General features: G+C 41.8%; 1 protein-coding gene across 1 annotated transcript; it reads right to left on the bottom strand.

Moving 5' to 3' along the window:
• Positions 1-8,355: 8,355 nt before the first annotated feature.
• LOC142745491 (avidin-like) lies at positions 8,356-18,639 on the bottom strand. Its single transcript, XM_075854863.1, has 4 exons — positions 18,544-18,639; positions 16,300-16,510; positions 13,815-13,935; positions 8,356-9,380 (listed from the first exon to the last, which is right to left on the bottom strand). Exons 1-4 carry the CDS (start codon positions 18,604-18,606, stop codon positions 9,338-9,340), a joined length of 438 nt encoding a protein of 145 aa, XP_075710978.1. The 5' UTR covers positions 18,607-18,639; the 3' UTR covers positions 8,356-9,337.
• Between the last annotated feature and the right edge of the window lie 2,913 nt (positions 18,640-21,552).

Raw genomic sequence — 21,552 nt, 5'->3', positions numbered from 1 at the left:
GTTTTTTTCCAACAATTCAAAAAATTTAGACAAAAAGAAAATTAGAAACCGACAGAGATATAGAGGAAAGAGAGGTGGTAGGAACCGTAAACATGTCACTATTCCACTTGCAGTCGAAAAAACAAAGGAATATACAGTAAAACTTTTTAATTTGTCCTCTTATAAATTAAATGGTTGTGAAATGAGTTTATTGGGTAAGGGGCTCTCTTTTTGTCCAGTGGCCCCTCCCGATACATTTGAACTATTTATGGACCTAAATAGGTTTATTAGAAAATTAACCTTATCTAGAAATTTTTCCATGTCCGATTGCTCCTCAGCATCCCTTGTAAAAAACGATTCTCTTGTGAGTGAGTCTACTCAAATGGCTGTAAGTGTGGAAGTACACCCCAAATCCAATTTCTATCCTTTACATCACCAAGGTTCCTTTTTGGAAACCTTCTCCACATTGGTTGGAAATGAATTCCGGGCATTGGACAAACCCTATTTTATGCCTGATAATTTGTCTATTAATGAGAGAAAAGCAATTAAATCTTTACGTAACAATGAGGAGATTGTTATCCGCTCTGCGGACAAATGAGGGGGTATTGTTATACAGAATAAATGTGATTATTTAAATGAAACCTCCAAGATTTTATCAGATGGTTCATTCTATTTAAAATTATTGGAAAACCCGCTTCCCACCTTTACATGTGAGTATAGAAACCTTATTGATATGGCTTTCTCTGATGGGTTATTGACCAAAAAAGAAAGACATTTCCTTAATATACCATGCCCCAGTTTGCCCTTTATATATCATCTACCTAAGATACATAAATGTGTGACTAATCCACCTGGCCGTCCCATCATCTCGGGCATTGGGTCCCTCACTAGTAATCTGTCCCATTATATTGATTTACATCTCCAACCATTTGTGCTCCAATTACCATCCTATTTGAGGGACTCCACCCAGCTCATTAAAAATTTGCAAGATTTAGTGGTCGCCCCCCTCTTGCCTACAGTGTGTTTTTTGACAGCAGATGTTACAGCACTATACAGTAACATTCCTCACGACAGAGGTCTTGAGATGGTAGAATCTGTTTTAGCCTCGAATTCCAACAGCACAAATCCAATTTTTAACTAACTGTGTGGAATACATCCTCAAGCATAATGTGTTCAGCTTTGGGAAAAAAATTTACAACCAGATAAAGGGCTGTGCGATGGGCTCTAGGTTTGCCCCGGCATATGCCAATTTATATATGTGAGAATTTGAGGATAAACATATTCTCAATGATCATAATTTTAAAGATAAAATTTTGTTATATAGACGCTTTATTGAAGACTTATTTATAGTATGGAATGGAAATGAAGAAGAAGCGGCTAATTTTATGGAAGCGCTTAATAGAAATGATTTTGGAATAACTTTTACTTATACTTTTTCCACTGCTATGATGAAGCCACCAATAAATTTAACACTAGTACACATTTTAAAACCGTTGATGTCAATAGTTATATTGATTTTAGAAGTGCCCATTACCCTCCGTGGATCAGAAATGTCCCCTTTGGGCAGTTCAGGAGAGTGAGGAAGAATTGCTCCTCGGATCAGAATTTCCTAAAGGAATGTAACATTCTTGAAGATAGGTTCAAAGAGAAGAATTTTCCAATGCAATTGATTAAGGGGGCACGCTCCAGAGCGCCTGAACTAACCCAAAAGTCGTGTGTCAGTTTAGTAAAAACGGTGGAGATTAATACTAATTGCACAAATAAAAATGGAAAAATAAATATAAATAAAAACAAACACACAAACAATTTCATCACATCATACAATAGTGGACATAAATTTGTGAGATCTATTCTTTCCAAACACTGGCATATTTTGAAAAATGATCCATTCCTTAAAGATTCTTTGCCAGATAAACCAGGTATTACCTTCAGACGGTCAGCAAATTTGAAAAATATACTCGCCCCTAGCCGCAGAAAAATATACTCGCCCCTAGCCGCATTCATAATTCTAAGTCTTTTATTCCAAAAATTCTCCCAGTTCTAAATGGTTCCTTCAAATGCGGCCAAGGGCGCTGCTTATGTTGCAACAATATTTCACATAAAAAACATGCTTTTTGTTCTAATACAACCAATGAAACATTCCCAATTAGGGCTTTCCTCAATTGTGGTAGCATGTTTGTCATTTACCTTCTGGAGTGCTCGTGTCGGCTGCAGTATATCGGGAGGACTATCCAATGTCTGCGGAGCAGAATTAATAAACACAGGCACAACGTTCTCAAAGGGATTTTAAAGCATAGTGTTTCGAGACACTGCGCTTCTTCTCATAATTGCCAATTTAATAAAATTATTATTACCCCCATTGAACAAATATCCTGTGACATCCCTAACCGGTTTAAAAAACTCAAACAAAGAGAAAACTTTTGGATTTTTAAACTAATGATGTTGCATCCAAACGGCTTAAATGACATCTTCGAAACATCTCTTGACTAATGCTTTATATCTAGATCTTACATATACATATATATATATTTTTTAGATGGATTCAGGATATATATACAACTGTGATCATTCTTATTATCTTTATGTTTTAAAGAGGCTCTGTCACCAGATTTTGCAACCCCTATCTGCTATTGCAGCAGATAGGCGCTGCAATGTAGATTACAGTAACGTTTTTATTTTTTAAAAACGAGCATTTTTGGCCAAGTTATGACCATTTTCGTATTTATGCAAATGAGGCTTGCAAAAGTACAACTGGGCGTGTTGAAAAGTAAAAGTACAACTGGGCGTGTATTATGTGCGTACATCGGGGCGTGTTTACTACTTTTACTAGCTGGGCGTTGTGTATAGAAGTGTCATCCACTTCTCTTCACAACGCCCAGCTTCTGGCAGTGCAGCACTGTGACGTCACTCACAGGTCCTGCATCGTGTCGGCACCAGAGGCTACAGATGATTCTGCAGCAGCATCGGCGTTTGCAGGTAAGTCGATGTAGCTACTTACCTGCAAATGCTGATGCTGCTGCAGAATCAAGTGTAGCCTCTGGTGCCGACACGATGCAGGACCTGTGAGTGACGTCACAGTGCTGCACTGCCAGAAGCTGGGCGTTGTGAAGAGAAGTGGATGACACTTCTATACACAACGCCCAGCTAGTAAAAGAAGTAAACACGCCCCGATGTACGCACATAATACACGCCCAGTTGTACTTTTACTTTTCAACACGCCCAGTTGTACTTTTGCAAGCCTCATTTGCATAAATACGAAAATGGTCATAACTTGGCCAAAAATGCTCGTTTTTTAAAAATAAAAACGTTACTATAATCTACATTGTAGCGCCTATCTGCTGCAATAGCAGATAGGGGCTGCAAAATCTGGTGACAGAGCCTCTTTAATATACCCCAAAAAAAATGTATATACAATATCTTTTAAAATGCGCTAAATTATTATCGTGTGTTTTATATACATATTTGTTTTATATAAACACTTATTTTGGCTTGATTGCTCTTTTTTCTCTTTTTGCTCTCTGAGTTTCCCCCGTGGTGTCCAGGTCCTCTGTGGCTGCTATGGTTCCGGGAGTCCTTTGCTGGCTTCTGCGGTTCCTTTTGTATTCTGTATTATTAATACGAATGTTAGTTTTACATTTCATATTTTTTTACATTTCATATTTTATATTTCATATTTTATTTTCCCCTTATATTTATGCAATGTCGCTTATCATGTGACTTTTTACATTAATTGCAAGTTTGTGTCTCTAATCATGTATTCCATATTAACTTTTTAGTTTCCATTATTCTAGTATCTAATTTATAGTATTTAATATTATTTGTATCTTATACTGTGTTGTTTACATCCAATTGTATGCCTAATACCCCTCCTTTTGTGTTCCAAGCCTTTGCTGGGTATTCATTCCAATCTTGATTTTTTGCATTCAAATGGATGCTATATGTCATCCTGTCAAATGGATGTTACAGATATTATTTTCCTTTTCCTTTTTTTTTATATGACCATTTAAACGGATGGTTACTACTATTATAGACATTAGAATGGATGCTTTTTGTCCCCTAGCTGAGCGTCTTTTTTCGGATATTTGGCAGCTTAGCATCTGATTGGATGTTATATTTATTATTTGCATTTCCACCTCTTGTGTTTACCATCCAAATGGATGTTTAGTACTGTAAACATCGTAATGGTTGTAAACATCGTAATGGTTGTTTAGGAATATGCTTGCACATCCAAATGGATGTTCGGGTTATACTCATGTTTTACCTGTCGGTCAGCATACAATTGAATGCTTTAAATGTTACGATTGGATATTTTATTTATTATTATTTCTTCTCTTACTTCCCTTCTTCCTTTTTCAAGGAATGTTGCTAGTTACTGTGTACATATGTGTGTTTCTGTGTATTCTCATGTATAATTTCCTCCAGTAATTAAGTCATTTGTGCACTTTGACCTTGATCACATTGGCGGTTTTTTCTCCGCGTGGTCCATTTAAAGCACTGCTGTTTAGACTGCAATTTATATGGCCTGAGGAAGATGCCGGTGCGGCATTGAAACGCGTAGCCTTGATTAATAAAACTTCATCATTTACAGCAATTGTACCATTATTGAGTAGCAGCGCCGTACTTATTCCCGTTTTTCTACGAATTGCATATCACAGTCAGACTGGCTGCCGCGTGCAGTGTGCACTGGGAGTGACTGTGAGACTCACCAGTCACAGCTCTGCTTGTAGCTTTCCCATGCTAATTAAGCACAGGAAAGCTACAAAGCAAGGGGGGGGGGCGTTTTACTGACAGCAGAGGGCTCTATAGGGGGGAATTATCCCCCCACCATAGAGCCCTGACTAGTTACTTTACTGAAAGTTTAGGGGGGTTTGAGCATCTGACTGACTGCTCTAAAGGGGGAGGGCAGAATCCCCCCCTATAGAGCTCTATGCAGTAAGTCAGACGCTCAGACCCTCCCTCACCCACACTAATCCTTCCATTATAGTGATGTGAGGGCTCTATGGGGTGGATTATTCCAGCCCCATAGAGCCCTCTGCTGTCGGTAAAATGCCCAGACCCCCCCTTGCAGTATACTCACGTCACGGGTCCCGGTCCCAGCAAGGCAGGAACTTACCTCATGCTTCTCGTCGCTCGTCCCTCCTGCAGACTTGCTCCTCTCTGGCAGCATGTGCTGTGTACAGCGTCAGAGAGGAGGAGGAGGAGTGTTACAGACGTTCGGCATGTCTGCTATGTGCGTCTGCATGGCCCCTCCCCCCGGTCCAGTCCGTCCCGGGCTGAAAATGCCGCCCCCCCCCCGTTTGGGTAGGTGGTGCCGCCTGAGGCTGTCGGCTCACCTGGCCTCATGGCAGGTGCGGCACTGCTCTGGGGACACAGACGCACAATATGGCCGCAATACAAACAAAGTCCAGAAGTGCGTCTGCGTTGTTTCTCCTGGGTAGACAATCTGACATAATTACTCTGCATCGGATCCTCTGGTGGGATGACTGAGGGGGATTGCAGGAAAGCAGATTCCAGCCTAGGAAGTTCTCTCTCCCGGAGAACCTCTTGGGAACGTTCCCGGATCCTCATGTCAACCCGGGAGGTGAGTAGGATAAGATCGTCCAGGGTAAATGGCAGATCGCGAGCAGCCAGCTCATGCTTGATCCCTGAAGACAGTCCCTGCCAGAATGTAGCCACCAAAGCCTCGTTGTTCCAGGTCAATTCAGCAGCCAGGATACGGAACTGGATGGCATACTCGCCCACAGAGAGGTCTCCCTGGTGTAGGGTTAGCAAGGATGCAGCAGCCGAAGAAACTCTCCCAGGTTCCTCAAAGATCGAGCGGAAGGTCTGTAAGAAGCACTGCAAGTCCCAGGTCTCTGGTCCCTGATGTTCCCACAGAGGATTAGCCCATGTCAGGGCTTTGCCAGAAAGGAGAGAGATGTTGAAGGCGATCCTGACGTCATCCGAACAGAAGGACCTGGCCTGTAGTCTGAAAGGGATCAGGCACTGATTAAAAAATCCACTGCAGGACCTCGGATCTCCGTCATAGCGTGGAGGTAGCGGCAAGAAACACAGGGGATTTTTACCGGTACAGACAGGAAGTGTAGCAGGAGGAACCGCAGGAACGGGTGCGGTGACGACTGTGGTTGGAGCAAGCAACCGATGGGCTATGGTGTTCACCGACAGGAGGAGCTGGTCTTGTCGTGACTGGAGATCCTCCATCTCGGCCAGCATGGCTTGTGTCGTCAAAGTCTCAGGTTGAGACGGGGTCCATGGCCTGAGCGTACTGTCACGATGCGGGTTAGTGAACCCACTAGGCCGTACCGCCGTAGTGGGGAGGCAGCTTTCCAAACAACAGGACACCCCAGAAATACAATGTCCCGCACAAGGGTACCTGGATAGTCCAGACGGTGGCCGCAGCTCTGGCACAGATGGAGATGGGTGCAGCAGATAGCGCCAAACTGCAGCCGCCAACACTCCATATTCCCATAATAGAGTCTTGACACATTGCACTATGCTGATCTCTGTCAGCAACGGACCTGAACATTTAAATTTCTATGTAGTCTGTCTTTTGTTATAAATACCTAATAAAAATGTGTTATTTTATTTAGTGATAGTTGGAAAACAGGGCTTTCTTTTGCTGGCAGGCATTCCTTTGCATTGAATTCTAACGTGCCCACCAACTATTGGGGTCCATCTCTTTAGTATTTGCTTTTAAACGTGGCGGATGACACAGGAGCCGCAAGTTGCGCCAAACATGGTGGATTCCTCTGGACGTGGCAGGTAACACGGAGCGTGGCGGATTCCTCCGGACGTGGCGGATTCCTCCGGACGTGGCAGATGACAGGACGTGGCGGATTTCTCTGGACGTGGCAGATGACACAGGACGTGGCGGATTCCTTCGGACGTGGCAGATGACACAGGATGTGGCAGATGACACAGAACGTGGCGGATTCCTCCGGACGTGGCACAACTTGATACTAAAGCACAGCACGGGAAACAAGGAACGGGTCACAACAGGAACGAGAAAGGGACCATTTGCAAGACAGACTGGGAAAACTAACAACGCTCAGGCAAGGATTAGAAGGCCAGGGGCCTTCTTATAGACCAGGAAATCGTGGCAGTTGATGATGATGACTTCCTCCTACTTGCGCGCGCTGGCCCTTTAAGGCCGGGCACGAGCGTGCGCGCGCACCCTACGGGACACAGCCAAATGGCGCGGAAGTGAGCGCTGGCGTCTCCTAGGAAGGAGATGCGGACCAGCGCTCACGGATCCATGGCTGCGGGCGTCGGGAGGTGAGTAAACCCGACGACCCGCGGCCATGGACGCTACACTTATGCACACGGCCATGTTCGGTCCATAAGCTACAGACCGTATGTTGGCCACATGTCCCTGACCGAACATGGTTCAGAGAGCTGTACTCCTAGCCTCATAGTCTTCCATGACGCTGTGAATCACTGCCTCCCAGCGGGACTACCGTATTGAAAACATAATTGCAGTATAGGACAGTATTCCCGTTGGGAGGCAAGGACATCTAGCATTATACATAACTATGATGCTAGGAGTATAGCTCTCTGAACTGTATTCGGTCCGGGAAATGCAGCCCACATATGCGCATCTCAGGGACCAAACACCACTGTGTGAATAAGGCCTAAACCTGTACAACCCCTTTAAGGAGAATCTTGCATATTTCCAAAGCACACAAAATACTCACATGCACAATCCTATTTCCTGTTAGAAAAATCTAGCCAAAAGGCAATTTTTTTTTTACTTTGCAACTCTCCCATACATCTGCAACTGGTGAGGCATCTGAGCAGTAGTTGTTACATACACAGCAACCGCCATCTCAACAACAGATGTTTATAACTAGAGTTGTAGTAGATTTATTGCTGGGTATTTGAATATATGTGCGGTAAACTTTTCCTTTGTCCAATGGCAGACTTATGTAACTGTATAGGCATATATTTGGCTGAACTCCTTGTGCATCTAGGCTTTGATGTTTTTTTGTGGGATATTTAATTGTCAAGTACTGCTGAATATGTTGGTGACATATAAACAATTATTACTATTTATTAGAGAAGCAAAAACATAACTTTTGCTCTTGTAATATTAATGTAGAGCACATATTAATTCGTTTTCGTTAGCAAAGATGCCCTTATCGCCCGATCGGAGGAGTGACACCTGATTCTGGCAGTTTAGTAGGATTTTAGAAAGCTGTGATGTGTCTACATTGGGATATGTGTCCTCTTCCCGTATGTGTTGTGCTCTTTTCCCTACCCTCCCACTACCTCTGTGGTAGACCACACTGCCCCATTCCCACACGTAACCGGTGACGCACCGACACATATGGGAGGGGGAGGTAGCATCCTGTGACGTGCGGCTGTGACAACATTTTACAGCTTTCTAAAAACCTAATAAACTTCCAGGATCACATAACCACTCCTCGGGCGATCAGTAAGTGCTTTACTTTTATATGAACCCCTTTCCGACGTATAACGTATTAAGTCATAGCCGGGTAGGGGAATTATGAAGAGGACTCATGGGCTGAGTTAAAGTAGTAAAATATAAAAAAATCTTTATAAATTTGGTAATACCACAATCGTATCGACCCGCAGACTAAAGTTAACATGTTGTTTTACTTGCACAGTGAACGCCGTAAAAACTAAGTTAAAAAAACAATGGAGGAATCACACACATTCCATTTGCATTTAAACATCTCGTTTTTTTATTTATTATTAAAGGGGTTGTCCAGTTTTTATTTATGTTTTTACTTATTTGTAGAATAGGAAATCATACAGTTTTCTAATATACATGTATTAGAAATTCTGATCACATACATTTATTATAATGCATGAGGCCCCTGTCACAGTAGAATGGTATAGTCCACAGATTAGTCCTCTGTAATGCATCCACGGGCTAACTGAATATGACTAAACATGGCGTCAGTCATGTGACCCCCCCCAAACACGTCATGTGATCCCTAGCATTCAGTTAGCAACAGGGTTACAAGACATACATGTGACACCTGGACAGTGTTACCTGAATGCCAGGGGTCACATGACTGACGCCGTATTTAGTCCATTTAGTTATCCTATGGATGCATTTCTATGGACTAATCTGTAGGCTATACCATTTTATTTTTTTTGGACAAAGGTACACTACACTGATATAAAAAAAGATATCTGAGCAGAATTTTAATAATATATATATATGTAAAGAATCTGTATGATTGCCTATTCTTTAAATAAAACTAATTAAAAGTGGACAACCCCTTTAAGTGTGTTTTAGAGCACAATATTTATCCAAATTAATTCTTCCATCGTGGTAAATTCAAAAGGTTTCAGTATTTCAGTTCTCCAGGATCTGACAAATGTTCCTTCAAATTTTAGATGACAATTTCTGAAATATGTTATAACCAACTCTGAAAGAAAACAAAGTAAAGGCAATTTAGTTAGTGAAAAAAAAAAGCTAATTTCGATCTTCTCAAATATAGGGTCTTATGTATTATAACTGCTGAAGACATAAAAGTGGAGCAGTTCCCTATACTAGTATACTGTGTATATAAGAGTTAGAGATTAGAGGAAAGATAGATTAGATAGATCGATAGATCTCAGGTCAACAGAAAGAAAAACTGATTTTTTTCAAATCTTCAGCATATAAAAAAATTGCTCAGACTTTGTGGCGAGCTGAAGGATTGGCCGGACCTTTTCAAGCCGCCAAGTATGAGCTATACACATATATATATATATATATATATATATATATATATATATGTAGAGTAGTTCAAGTCACATCACAGGGTCAATTCAAAATGACTTCCGGTTCAGGTTTCCACAGAGACATTTTGCAACAATATATTCTAATGATCCAATATAATGATACATATCAAACAATAGAACTGATACATGGTAATACTATGCATGCAGTTATTTATAATCACAGAGGCTTTTCAAACATATTGGAATAATAAGTGAAATAATGGATGGACACACACACCTCAAGTCACAAAGGCCAAACAATTAGAAAGACGAAATACTCCAGGTAAATGTATTCAGATAGTAAAAAAACATAAGGCTGTCTACACATTACCGTTGCTTTCCGCTGAGGGGTTCCGTTGGAGGTTTCCGTCGGGTTAACCCCTTTATCGGAAAGGCAAACGGAAACCTCAGCTTCCGTTCCCCTTACCATTGAACTCAATAGTGACGGAAACCTAGCTAATGGTTTCCGTCTGTCTCCGTTGTGACAGGGTTCCGTTGTTTTGACGGAATCAATAGCACAGTCGACTGCGCTATTGGTTCCGTCAAGAACAATGGAACCCTGTCACAATGGTGACATACTGAAACCATTATCTAGGTTTCCGTCACCATTGAGTTCAATGGTGAGCGAAATGGAAGCAGAGGTTTCCGCTTGCCTTCCCGATGAGGGGTTAACCCGACGGAAACCTCAGATGGAACCCCTCAACGGAAGGGCAACGGTGATGTGAACATGCCCTAATTCTTTATTTAGGCCACAGGGCCACATAGTCTCTAGTCTATGAATCTAACAAACTTCCTGTAGCTTGAGCCATTTTAAATGATCTTCATCTCACCTAGAAACGGACTTATCTTTGCATAATTTGTGGGAACAGGGAGTTTCATTAATTTACATACGTACACTTAACTTGTGCTGAGAGATTGTGGCCCTCATTTTTACAAAATAGGGTGTGACTTAAAAAGGGCCACCACAGCCCGATTGATTTATTAACTTTTACACTAGAACGTGGCATAAATTCTAAGGGAAATCCATGGCAGCTTGTAGCTGCTGTCGATTTCAAATACAAGAGAACGGACTACACAATAAGCAGCTAATTTCTTAAAAGACATGCGCCTTCTTAAAAAATTTGAGTGATTTATATTTACTAAATTACTGGAACTCCATGTTCCAAAACATTATATTGACCAAGGTCATTCTGCAAATCAGATCAGATTTCAAGTGCTTGTGCATTTTCCTGTTTCTAGGAGTGGTAGAGACTGTTTAACACACAATGTTGCTCCATGGCCTAAATAAGGATTTTGATGTTTTCCACTAAGGGGCCTTTTACACCTGCCGATATTCGGCGCTCGTTTGCTCCTGGCACATGGAGCTATGTATGGGGACGACCGGTCGTTACTCCGATCGCTCCTCCCCATACGTTATTATCATGTCGTATGCAAAAACAAGAGGACTGGGAGTACTTAACTATTGAAAGTAAGCAAGCGTATCCTTACTATGGCCCACAAGACCTCGATTAGCTCAAGATATCAAGAAGCAGGCTTCAAATTGCTGTCTCGTTGGTATAGGACCCGGGCCCGTTTACACCGTATCTTCCCTACAGCATCCCCTATGTGCTGGAGAAGTGGGCGGGAAAATGGTACCCTTCTCCACACCTTTTGGTCATGTACTCTTCTCACCTCATTCTGGGAAGGCGTTAAACGGGTGATAATTGAGGTCACAGACACCGACATAACCTTGGACGCGGCCTTCTTCCTTCTTCATCACTGTGATTTTCCGGTGAATGTCTACAAACTTTCCCTGCTTCACTTTTTAGTGATGGCAGCTCGTCACTGTATCCCATTACGATGGAAAGATTCCTCTCCTCCTACACTGTCCCTCTGGGTTTCAAAGGTCAACAACCTTATGCATATGGAGGACTTGACCTCCATCCTCTATGACTCGAACACCAAGTTTAGCCAAACTTGATCTCCATGGATGGCTTTTCAGGATTCAGACTCCTACAAAGACATTATACTAGAACAAAATATTTCTCGGCAGCCTGATTAGTGCTCTTTGATCCGAGGGATGTCTTGGTGGGCCACCCCACATACTTTCACCTGCTCCCCTTCCTCTTTTTTTGATTTTTTCTAACAGTTTTTTTCTCTTGCCCTTTGTCCTTCAATGCGGGCATTTGAACCAGACCTAGGTGTAGGAGACCTGGAGTCTTCCTGAATACTCCCTTATATGGTACTGCTTGCTTTCATAATAAAACTGTTTATGTATAAGTATATGTACGCCGCATTTATATTTACGGTTTGTTTTCTGTACTTTTATGTAATCTGTACCCCATTTGTTACAAAATGGCCCTCTTCGGTCATGAAAATAAAGAATAAAAAAAACAAAAAAAAAACTATTGAAAGTAGAAAAATCTATTTTATGGCAACAATCTAGAAAACAGGTTAAAATTACAGAAGATCCAGACAGGAATAACTCACTGTGGCTATACAATACTAGTGTTAAAACGACACCACAAGATCTTAAAACATATGTATAATCTCCAAAGGTACAGATACAAATGTTTATGCTATATAAGACACTGGGCAGACATGCAAGTGTTCACATGAGCAGTGCTATGAAACCAACCATGATATTGCACAAAAAAATTTAAAATAATAGGGATAGTTTCACAGAAGAAGGAGGTATAGGATCTAAGATAGCATCACCAAATGTTCTAATGCAATCAAGCCAAGGCCCACATTAGTAAGACAATAAGCTGCACGTTAATAACTAGATAATGATGTCTTACCCATTGCTGTGGGTGAAGGTATGCTAGACAAGCGCCCTGACGCGCGTTTCGCGTAAATAGCTTTCTCAAGGGGTGACTTTTGAAGTGCTCGTATGAGGTTTAAATACCGGACCCAAAGTCACGCGAGAAAACAGTCCCAGACCGCACAACACTACTACGCATGTGCCGCCCCCCTCCCCCCCGGGACGTCACCCAGTGTCTTATATAACAAACATTTGTATCTGTACCTTTGGAGATTATACATATGTTTTAAAAACTTGTAGTGTCGTCTTGACACTAGTATTGTATAGCCACAGACAGTTATTCCTGTCTGGATCTTCTGTAATTTTAACCTGTTTTCTAGCTTGTTGCTATAATAAAGATTTTTTTTTTTCTACTTTCAATAGTTAAGTACTCCCTGTCCTCTTGTTCTTGCATATGAATTCTTTGGAGTATTTATTTTTCGGTTACCAATATTTATTATAGAGGTGTAACGCCAGACTTCTGGGGAACCCATAGCCGTGGTATTTAGTCTTGTGAGACTTTTCTTTATGTTACTATCATGTCGGCAGCACGTCTCCCTATTTACACAGGGAGATGCGCTGCCGACAACGATAATGTTTCACTTTTTTTAAACGATACGACCAGCAGAAGATCGAGCATTTGCTCGTTCATCTGCTGATCGCTGCCGTGTTTACATTCTATGAACGTTTGTCTGCCCGATAATCGCCCAGTGTAAAAGTGCCTTATCTGTAATAGATACACTTACCTGGTGTATTTAATCTTTCAGATGGTTCTGGCCGGGTAACTCAAAGAAATGCGTAAGTCCATTTATTACTGCACTTATTATTATAACATAGGTTTCAAAAGTTTGTAAATAACTGCATGCATAGCATTACCATTTATCAGTTCTATTGTTTGATATGTATTATTGTAACTACACATTAGAATATATGTTTGCAAAATGTCTATGGAAACCTGAACCGGAAGTAATTTTGTATCGACTCTTATGTGTATTTAAACTACCCTACATGTGTATATCTTACAGAAATAAAATCGTGACATATTCCATCAGACTTTAAATGAACCGAGGTGCACACATATGGCACTTCATGGAGCCTATACAGCAGCACATGGAGGCCATGCAGCTCCGTACTAGGGAACCTTACAGCCTCCGTGCACTGCCGTAGTGGCTCCGTCCATACGTGTCTACCTTGCGCATGACCCCTTAACACCCTTCAAGGGAATGATAGGTGTATTATGTAGACAAGTATAGATACCATGATACTGATGCCATAGACCTTAAAGTTAAACATATGTGCATTTATATTAGTTCACCTCGTTTGCTTCCAGTCATCCTTAATAGTTCCACTGTCTGATCTTAATAGCCAAATGGTTTTCAGTACAGGGCGTCCTGTTTTATCGATGAAACACTGACCTGTGAACACTGTGATAGAACCTGCAGCAAAAACAGTCTATTATAACTTTAATAAAGAAAATCCATCATGTTCATTTTTACCTGTTTCCAAGTAACACAAAGAGAGGATAATTTACATGGCAGACAATGTATCTATTGTGAACAGTGGTTGCAAAGATTAACATGAGTATCGTATGAATTAATGACAAATCGAAGCTGAAATATTCCATGAAATAAGCTGACGCTGCAGATCAATCTTTAGCAGAATGCCCCGGGGAAAGGGCAGATAATACTTAATTTAAAGAATTTGGGTATTCAAGTTAAAACGTCATAGGGAGAACACTAATATAAACGGCACCAATGCCATATGAAGGGGGGTTGAATAGTAGGCAAAGGCATAGAGGGGCCACCACACTGAGCAAAACCGGGCAAATGCCGGGGCCCACTACCCTTGGGGGGCCCACTCGGCCGCCGGGTTCTGTCGCTGCCGTCGTCATGGCATCACTGGCCAGTGAAGGGGGGGTGAATACTAGGCAAAGGCATAGAGGGGCCACCATACTGAGCAACATAAGTAGTGCGCTATAAATAGGAAACAGGCCTACAAATAGTAAACTAAGCTGTAAGCAGAAAACAGTAAAGCATAGATAGAAATATATAGGTAACAAAGGCACCGGCCAGTCTATGATGTGAAGAACACTCAAGACAATTGGAAAATGGTGCTGGTGGTTGGTGCAGTCAAGGAGATGCATGGAGCCATCATCCATAGAAGGACATAAGAAGTCAGAGTGCAGCCAAAGCCAGACGTCAGCCCAGGGATGGTGAGAAGTCTATTAATCCAATGTCCACAGGCAGGGTATATTTAGAAATCATAATCGCAGCCACCTCGGATAGAGATCCATATACCAAGCAGGAAAGGCGGCTGCAGTAGCAGTGGAGACAATTAATCGTTTATTGGCAAATACGAATATCTGTTTGTGTATCTAAACTTTGAGAGAATGAAGCAGAGGGGGCAATAAAACCCTTTTGTTTCAGGAAAGTATATACGAGGGTGAGTCAAAAATTATCCCTAGCACCCCACCACTGCTGGCCATGCCGGTTCCCCCTTTTATTTTATTTTTTAATACTCAAGACCAACATTCTGTACTGATTATTTCTTGATAAATCTTTATGGGGATTAGAACGCTTTTCTTCAAATCCCTTGGTTCCCCCCACAAACAGGTGGCAATCAGGCATCTCTTGGGAGCAACTTACTGCAAATGTCCCCCATTAAATGTAAAAAAAAAAAAATCTGTATGAAGTGAACCCCTAAGCCACCCCCCCCCCCCCCAAGTGGTGGGTGCAGTAAGCCAGAATGTTATCTTGCTATACAGGAGATTTGGAGCACTGTACTATATAAGAAAATACAGTTCCAACCCCTGTAAAGATATATTATGACATGAAACAACACAGAAGTTACGGTCACTAATGAGCATTAACCTCTTTATTTTTTGGAGGGTATATAGATAGTTATTGAAGTTCTTTATTAAAAACAATTGGTTCATTTAGGTCAAGGGAACTTGGTTGTTTGTAACAGTTCCCAGATTCTATAAATGTATATAAGTACAAAATAGTAAAAATAACCAAAATAGTAGTATAGTAATAGTTTTAAAAAGAAAATGTATATTTTTTGTAAGATTTTTATTTGCTTTAGCCCAGATAACTAAAATATAAGTCTACCTTACAAGCAAAGACCTGTTAAATAATCACATACAAATTCTCATTTCTCATTTCAGTGCAACATTAGAAAAACTTAAATATGGAGAATTTGATAATAATTTTAGGCCAGAAAGGGCACAGGTAATTACAAATTTTGATGCATGCCATAGTTGCACTAAAATGGGCAACTTTTCTGTTCTGTCGCCACTTATGAAAAGTGGCAAGATAAGTGAACAGGTTTAACCAGTAGGGGACTGGGCCCCAATTGGTCTGACAGATTTCTTAATACTTACACCAGAAGGCAATCTAAGCTTCGACATAGATTGGTTTTCCTGACTCTTAAGACAGACCAAAATTCAGAATTTATTACGAGGCGTGCGCCTTTTATTAATTTTGGCGCACTTTACTCCAACAAACTTTTGTTTTATTCTGACTTATTGAATGCTAGTCTAAATAAATCTCCCCTATAATGTACAATATGTATTATTTATAAAAGAAATAACTTTTAATAGGTTTGACAGAATATTCTACTTTTGTTTTATTATGTACAATATGTTCATTTATTATGCTCTACGTTAATGGAAAGCTCTCCCTGTAGATGTAGATAGATTATCATACGGACTACAACTACATGGACTAAATACATTACTTGCACAACCTAATTTAATCAATCAATCAATTAATCTAATCAACAAAGAAAAAATACTTTACTTGTAAAATTCCACTTGACTGTAAAGCCAAACGACGGAGAATCAGTGAATTGCTGATATCCGATTAGAGGTGATTGCACAATAGTCTTATTGGTGTCTGATACAGCTGTTAGATAGGACCCTGAAAATGTTCCATTCCCTGAGATATCAGATATGGTCATGTTAGAGCCCAGACCATTCTTCCACTGACCTGTCAGACTGCACTGTGCATTCTAGATAATAGAGAAAGAAATGGTTAGATAACTGATGACATTTCAGCACCAAGACAATCTATGAAAACACCTCTTCACACACAACTACAACGCTACAATGTGTTTATTATAGGTACAGTACAAGCATTCAAGGGGTTCAACACCATGTCAATCAGTCTCCCCCTATCTCGATAACAAGGAGTTTCTGTTCCTCATCCTCATTGGCCAATCTCAATTGAACTGACCCACAGTTAATTTCAATACAGAGTGTGCACATGTGCAGCAACTTCTCCACTGAGAAGGGTAATGGCGACTGTTTGTTCTCAGGCACAGTGGGGGGTTTTTAGCTGTCAGGGACAGGGCCGGCGTCAGCACCCGGCGAAACCGGGCAAATGCCGGGGCCCACTACCCTTGGGGGGGCCCACTCGGCCGCAGGGTGCTTTCGCTGCCATCGTCATGGCATCACTGTCCATATATGGACAGGGATGTCAGGAGGAGAGAAGGAGTCCCAGGCACAGCACTAACGGCTCTGCTTCGGGACTCCGTCTCTGATGAAGACCATCACTGTCCATATATGGACAATGATGTCAGAGGGAGAGGAGTCCCGGACAGAGCGCTAGCGGCTCTGCTCCGGGACTATGTCTTTGGGGAAGACCCTGACGTTATGGTCCATAAAAGGACAGTGATTTCAGAGGGGGAGGCGTCCCGGGCAGAGCGCTAGCGGCTCTGTTCTGGGACTTCGTCACTGGGGATGCCCCTGACATCACTGTCCATATATGGACAGTGATGTCAGGAGCAGTGCAATCTCCCAGGCAGAGTGCTAGTGGCACTCTGCTCAGGACTTTTGCTCCGGGGTTACCCCTGACATCACTAGCCGTATATGGACAGTGACGTCTGGGGTTTATCCTGAAGCGGAATCCCCAGATGCTCTGGCTGAAGATTCCACTCCTAGAGGGAGCCCCAAATCGCTACCTACAGGGGGGGGGGGGGGGCTGTGTGGTACTACCAGGGAGGGTGGCTGTGTGGCACTACCTGGGAGGAGGGAGCTGTGTGGCACTACCTGGGAGGTGGTGGCTGTGTGGCACTACCTGGAGGGCTGTGTGGCACTAACAGTGAGGGGGGCTGTTTGGCACTATCTACAGAGGGCACTAAATTTATTGGAGTACAAACGGGGGGCCTAATTTCTATATGGGGGCACAAAGTGACGTTAAAATGACATTTTACTGCCGCCATGAGTTCCCCCGCGAAGGGGCCTACTAAGTCTGTGTCGCCCAAGGGCCCACATAAACCTAGAGCCGGCCCTGGTCAGGGCCTTCGCTTATTGACGTCATAAAAAAGTTTCATTGAATAACCCTTTTAAGACAATCATTTCATGTGGTTTCCGTGTGTCACTTATTTTTCTCGTTCGTTTTTATCCTCTGCAAACACTTTTTGGTTTCACTTTTCTTTTTTTCCTCTTCATTTCTTAGCAGCTAAATCAGTGAAAGAGCACAGCACAGGGATATCACAAAATGGCCTAAAAACACATGTACAATAATAATTTAAAAAAGCGGACGTTTTTACATGCGTTAAAAAAACACAGCAAAAAAAAAATCTATGAGCCCTTAGACTGCTCGCTCAGCCGATCAAACTTCTGACATGTCACTGACATTTTAAAAGTTTTTTAAAAGTTTAGTTAACCTTTAAGCAGAGCTCTAGAAAACAGTGTGCAAAATGTATGTTTGAAAATGGTATAACTTTTCTTTATACAAAGAATACTTTTTTTTTGCTGACACTGTATACCCTCTACTGGAACCCCACCATTCTCCTAATTGAGTACTCCATGCAGTAATGTGCAGCTCTTATACAGGCACTGCTTAAGAGACTACCGGTACCTGCATATATTTAGAGAACATTAACAAACATACATTTTAGGGTCACCCCCTGCAAATTTAACTATTTAAAAAGAAGATCTCTTTATTTAACTATAGATTCGTATTGCACCTAACCAGATTAAATAATAAAAATTAAATTTAAAGGCACCAAGGGTTAAATCCTGGCATCATCATTCTTACCTGTGCAGCGGCACAAATCATCCAGCAGGACAGTACCACAACTAGCACTGAAATCGGTTTCATCCCTCTAGTTCTGCTCCAGCTTCCAGAAAGATGTTTACCTACGGTGATGTCTTAAGCTGTCCTGCTGCTGTATTTATAGAAGACAGTGACTCAACTCCAACTTCCTCAACTACTGGTAGACGGTAACTTGATAACACTTTTCTGAGAATCAGTGAAGAAAGTATTTTGTATTGACTCATCATTCTGAAGCTGAAAGCTCTAGGTGCCAATTGAAAATTAGCAAAAACAGGGATTAAATGAAGCGCTGCCAACATCCAAACAAGTTAGGTAGTTTTTACAGAAAAAAGAGAATTATTAACATAACACGAGTGGCTACGCATTTCAACACCAGTCTGGCGTCTTCCTCATGCCAAGTGTGTCAGAACCCCCCCCCCCCCAAACCAACAACTCTGACTGACAGTTGAGATAACCAATAGAAACAGCAGCTAAAACGGCTTGCTCTTGAAAATATAAATAAATAAATGAATATACAATGCATGGGTATAAAAGCAGTAGTGTACTTTAAAATGAAACATATAACTTGAAATGAACCATCGGCAGAACAGATACAGTATAGCAGGAACGATAACTAAAAGGATACTGCTAATGAAACACAAGATAGTCATTGAAATAATATAAAAGTGAAAGTCAGGGTATGCTCACACGCAGTAGTTTCAGGCGTATTTCGGGGGGTTTATGCCTCGAAAAACGGCTGAAAAAACGGAAGCTGAACGCCTAGAAACATCTGCCCATTGAAATCAATGGGAAAAACTACATTTAGTTCAGACGGGGCGTCTTTTTATGCCGCTGTTTTAAAAAACGGAGCGTAGAACGACGCTCCATAAAAAGAAGTAGCATGTCACTTCTTGAGGCATTTTTTGGAGCGGATTTTCTATTGAACACTATGAAAAACGCCTCAAAAGAAGCTTCAAATTCATTTTCAGCTTCAAAAATGCCTGAAAATCAGGAGCGGTTTTCCCTTGAAAACAGCTCCGTATTTTCAGACGTTTTTTGAGTTTGCGTGTGAACATACCCTAAGTACGATCGGCAGAACAGTTTGGGTATTTTCAGACTTTTTTTTAACAACTCGCATTTTTCACGGCGTATTTTACGGCCATTATTGGAGCTGTTTTTCAATGGAGTCAATGAAAAAATGCTCCAAAAACGTCCCAAGAAGTGTCCTGCACTTATTTTTCGCGGGCGTCTTTTTACGTACCGTATTTTGACAGCGACGCGAAAAATTACATCTCGTGGGAACAGAACACTGTAAAACCCATTGCAAGCAATGGGCAGATGTTTGTAGGCGTAATGGAGCAGTTTTTTCAGGCATAATGCGAGACGTAAAACGCCCGAATTACGTCTGAAACCACTGCGTGTGAACATACCTTAAGCGTGTGAACATACCCTTACAATGTAAAGTGGGAAATGGCAGATACATGCAGACATATAATGCTATAATGAAAGCGCGAACAGCCATTGCATATATAACGTCTCATAATACAAGTTATTTTATGTTAATAAATCCCTTTTTTCTGTACAAACTACTTGACTTGTTTGGATGTTGGCAGCGCTACATTTAATCCCTGTTTTTGCATCACTTTTCATTCTGATCCTTTTGCGGTGGTGAATCACACCGACAGGTTTGGGGATAGCTGCAGCCGACTGGACACACTACACGTCCTTCTGGTCTACACCAGGGTTGTACCTGGATTGGTACAACCTGACCAGGTGAGAAACTCCACTATGGTCTTTTACTACCCATTTTATCTGATTGATTTGCTCGATATGGTGCCAATGGTCATCTTTTCTCTTTTAGATTTACCCAATTGGAAATATGACTTGAAGAATAACCACAATCCTGCACAATTATTTCTGATGGTTTTATAAAGAAAATATTGAATTATAAATTAGGTCATGGAAAAAAGAAAGTAATAGTGTAAAGGATCTGCCAGGCACTACGTCTGGGTATACTCCCAGGATTAATCAGTCGACACCTGAGGCCAGACCTATCAGGGTGGCAGGCTCAGGAGTGGGAGAGCCTATCGCGGCCTGGTCAGTCAGAGTTAGCTCCGCCCCCTGTCCATTTATACCTGCCGTTTTCTCTTCCTCCTTGCTTGTTATTCTTCTTGGATTCCTGGCCCCACTGCTGCCTTGCTCCAGCCTGCTTCTGCCGTGCTTCTGCCTTGCTTCAGTTCCGTTTATCCTGCGTTGCTCTGCCCCTGGCTTGCTTCTGCTCCGTGCTCCCGTTTGTATACTCCACTACTTCCTGATCCTGACTGGCTCATTCACCGCTCCGCTTCCTCGCGGCGTTCCGTGGGCTACTGTATTCCCTTGCGTGTTCCCTGTTTGTACTCCCTTGCACTTAGACAGCGTAGGGACCGCCGCCAAGTTGTACCCCGTCGCCTAGGGCGGGTCGTTGCAAGTAGGCAGGGACAGGGCGGTGGGTAGATTAGGGCTCACTTGTTCCCTTCACCTCCTTCCTGCCATTACAAATAGTTATTTAAAAAAAAAAGTAAAGCAGCATTCAGAAATCCGACGGGTAAAATAATTGTTATACCCTATAGTTCAGTAAGATGTAAAATTACATCTAGCAACATTAGTGGAAGTAAACATTTTTTTTTTAATGTAAGTTTATCAGCCTTTCACAAGCTTAAACCAAGGGGTTTAGTTCAGATGCAATTTGGCATGTTTGCCACATTCTTTTTGTAAATAAGGGGCTTTTTCCTAGCCACCCTTCTGTCAAAGCCATACTTGTTCAGTCTTTTTCTAGATGTGATGTCATGACCATAAATGTTTAATATGCTTACAGAGGCCTGGGGTTCACGTGATGTAGCTCTTTGTTTTTTCCTTTTATTTCTGAGCATCAAATGATCTGACCTTGGACTGAGTTTGCTGGGACGTCCACTCCTGGGAAGATTTACAACGGTCTTGGAGGTTCTCCAATTGTAGACAATCCTTCTTACTGTA

Source organism: Rhinoderma darwinii, chromosome 1 (genome assembly GCF_050947455.1).
Source record: "Rhinoderma darwinii isolate aRhiDar2 chromosome 1, aRhiDar2.hap1, whole genome shotgun sequence".
NCBI lineage: Eukaryota > Metazoa > Chordata > Amphibia > Anura > Rhinodermatidae > Rhinoderma > Rhinoderma darwinii.
Note: the sequence above shows the minus strand (reverse complement) of the source record. Positions and strands in the feature narration are given on the sequence as shown.

What these genes read in the sequence shown, in the direction of transcription:
- LOC142745491 (XM_075854863.1), bottom strand. Translation starts at nt 18,606, where the DNA reads ATGAAACCGATTTCAGTGCTAGTTGTGGTACTGTCCTGCTGGATGATT. An exon ending in AGTCAAGTGGAATTTTACAA is followed by an intron (nt 13,936 to 16,299) that starts GTAAAGTATTTT and finishes TTTTTGCTGCAG; the next exon opens with GTTCTATCACAGTGTTCACA. An exon ending in GATGACTGGAAGCAAACGAG is followed by an intron (nt 9,381 to 13,814) that starts GTGAACTAATAT and finishes GTTTTCTTTCAG; the next exon opens with AGTTGGTTATAACATATTTC.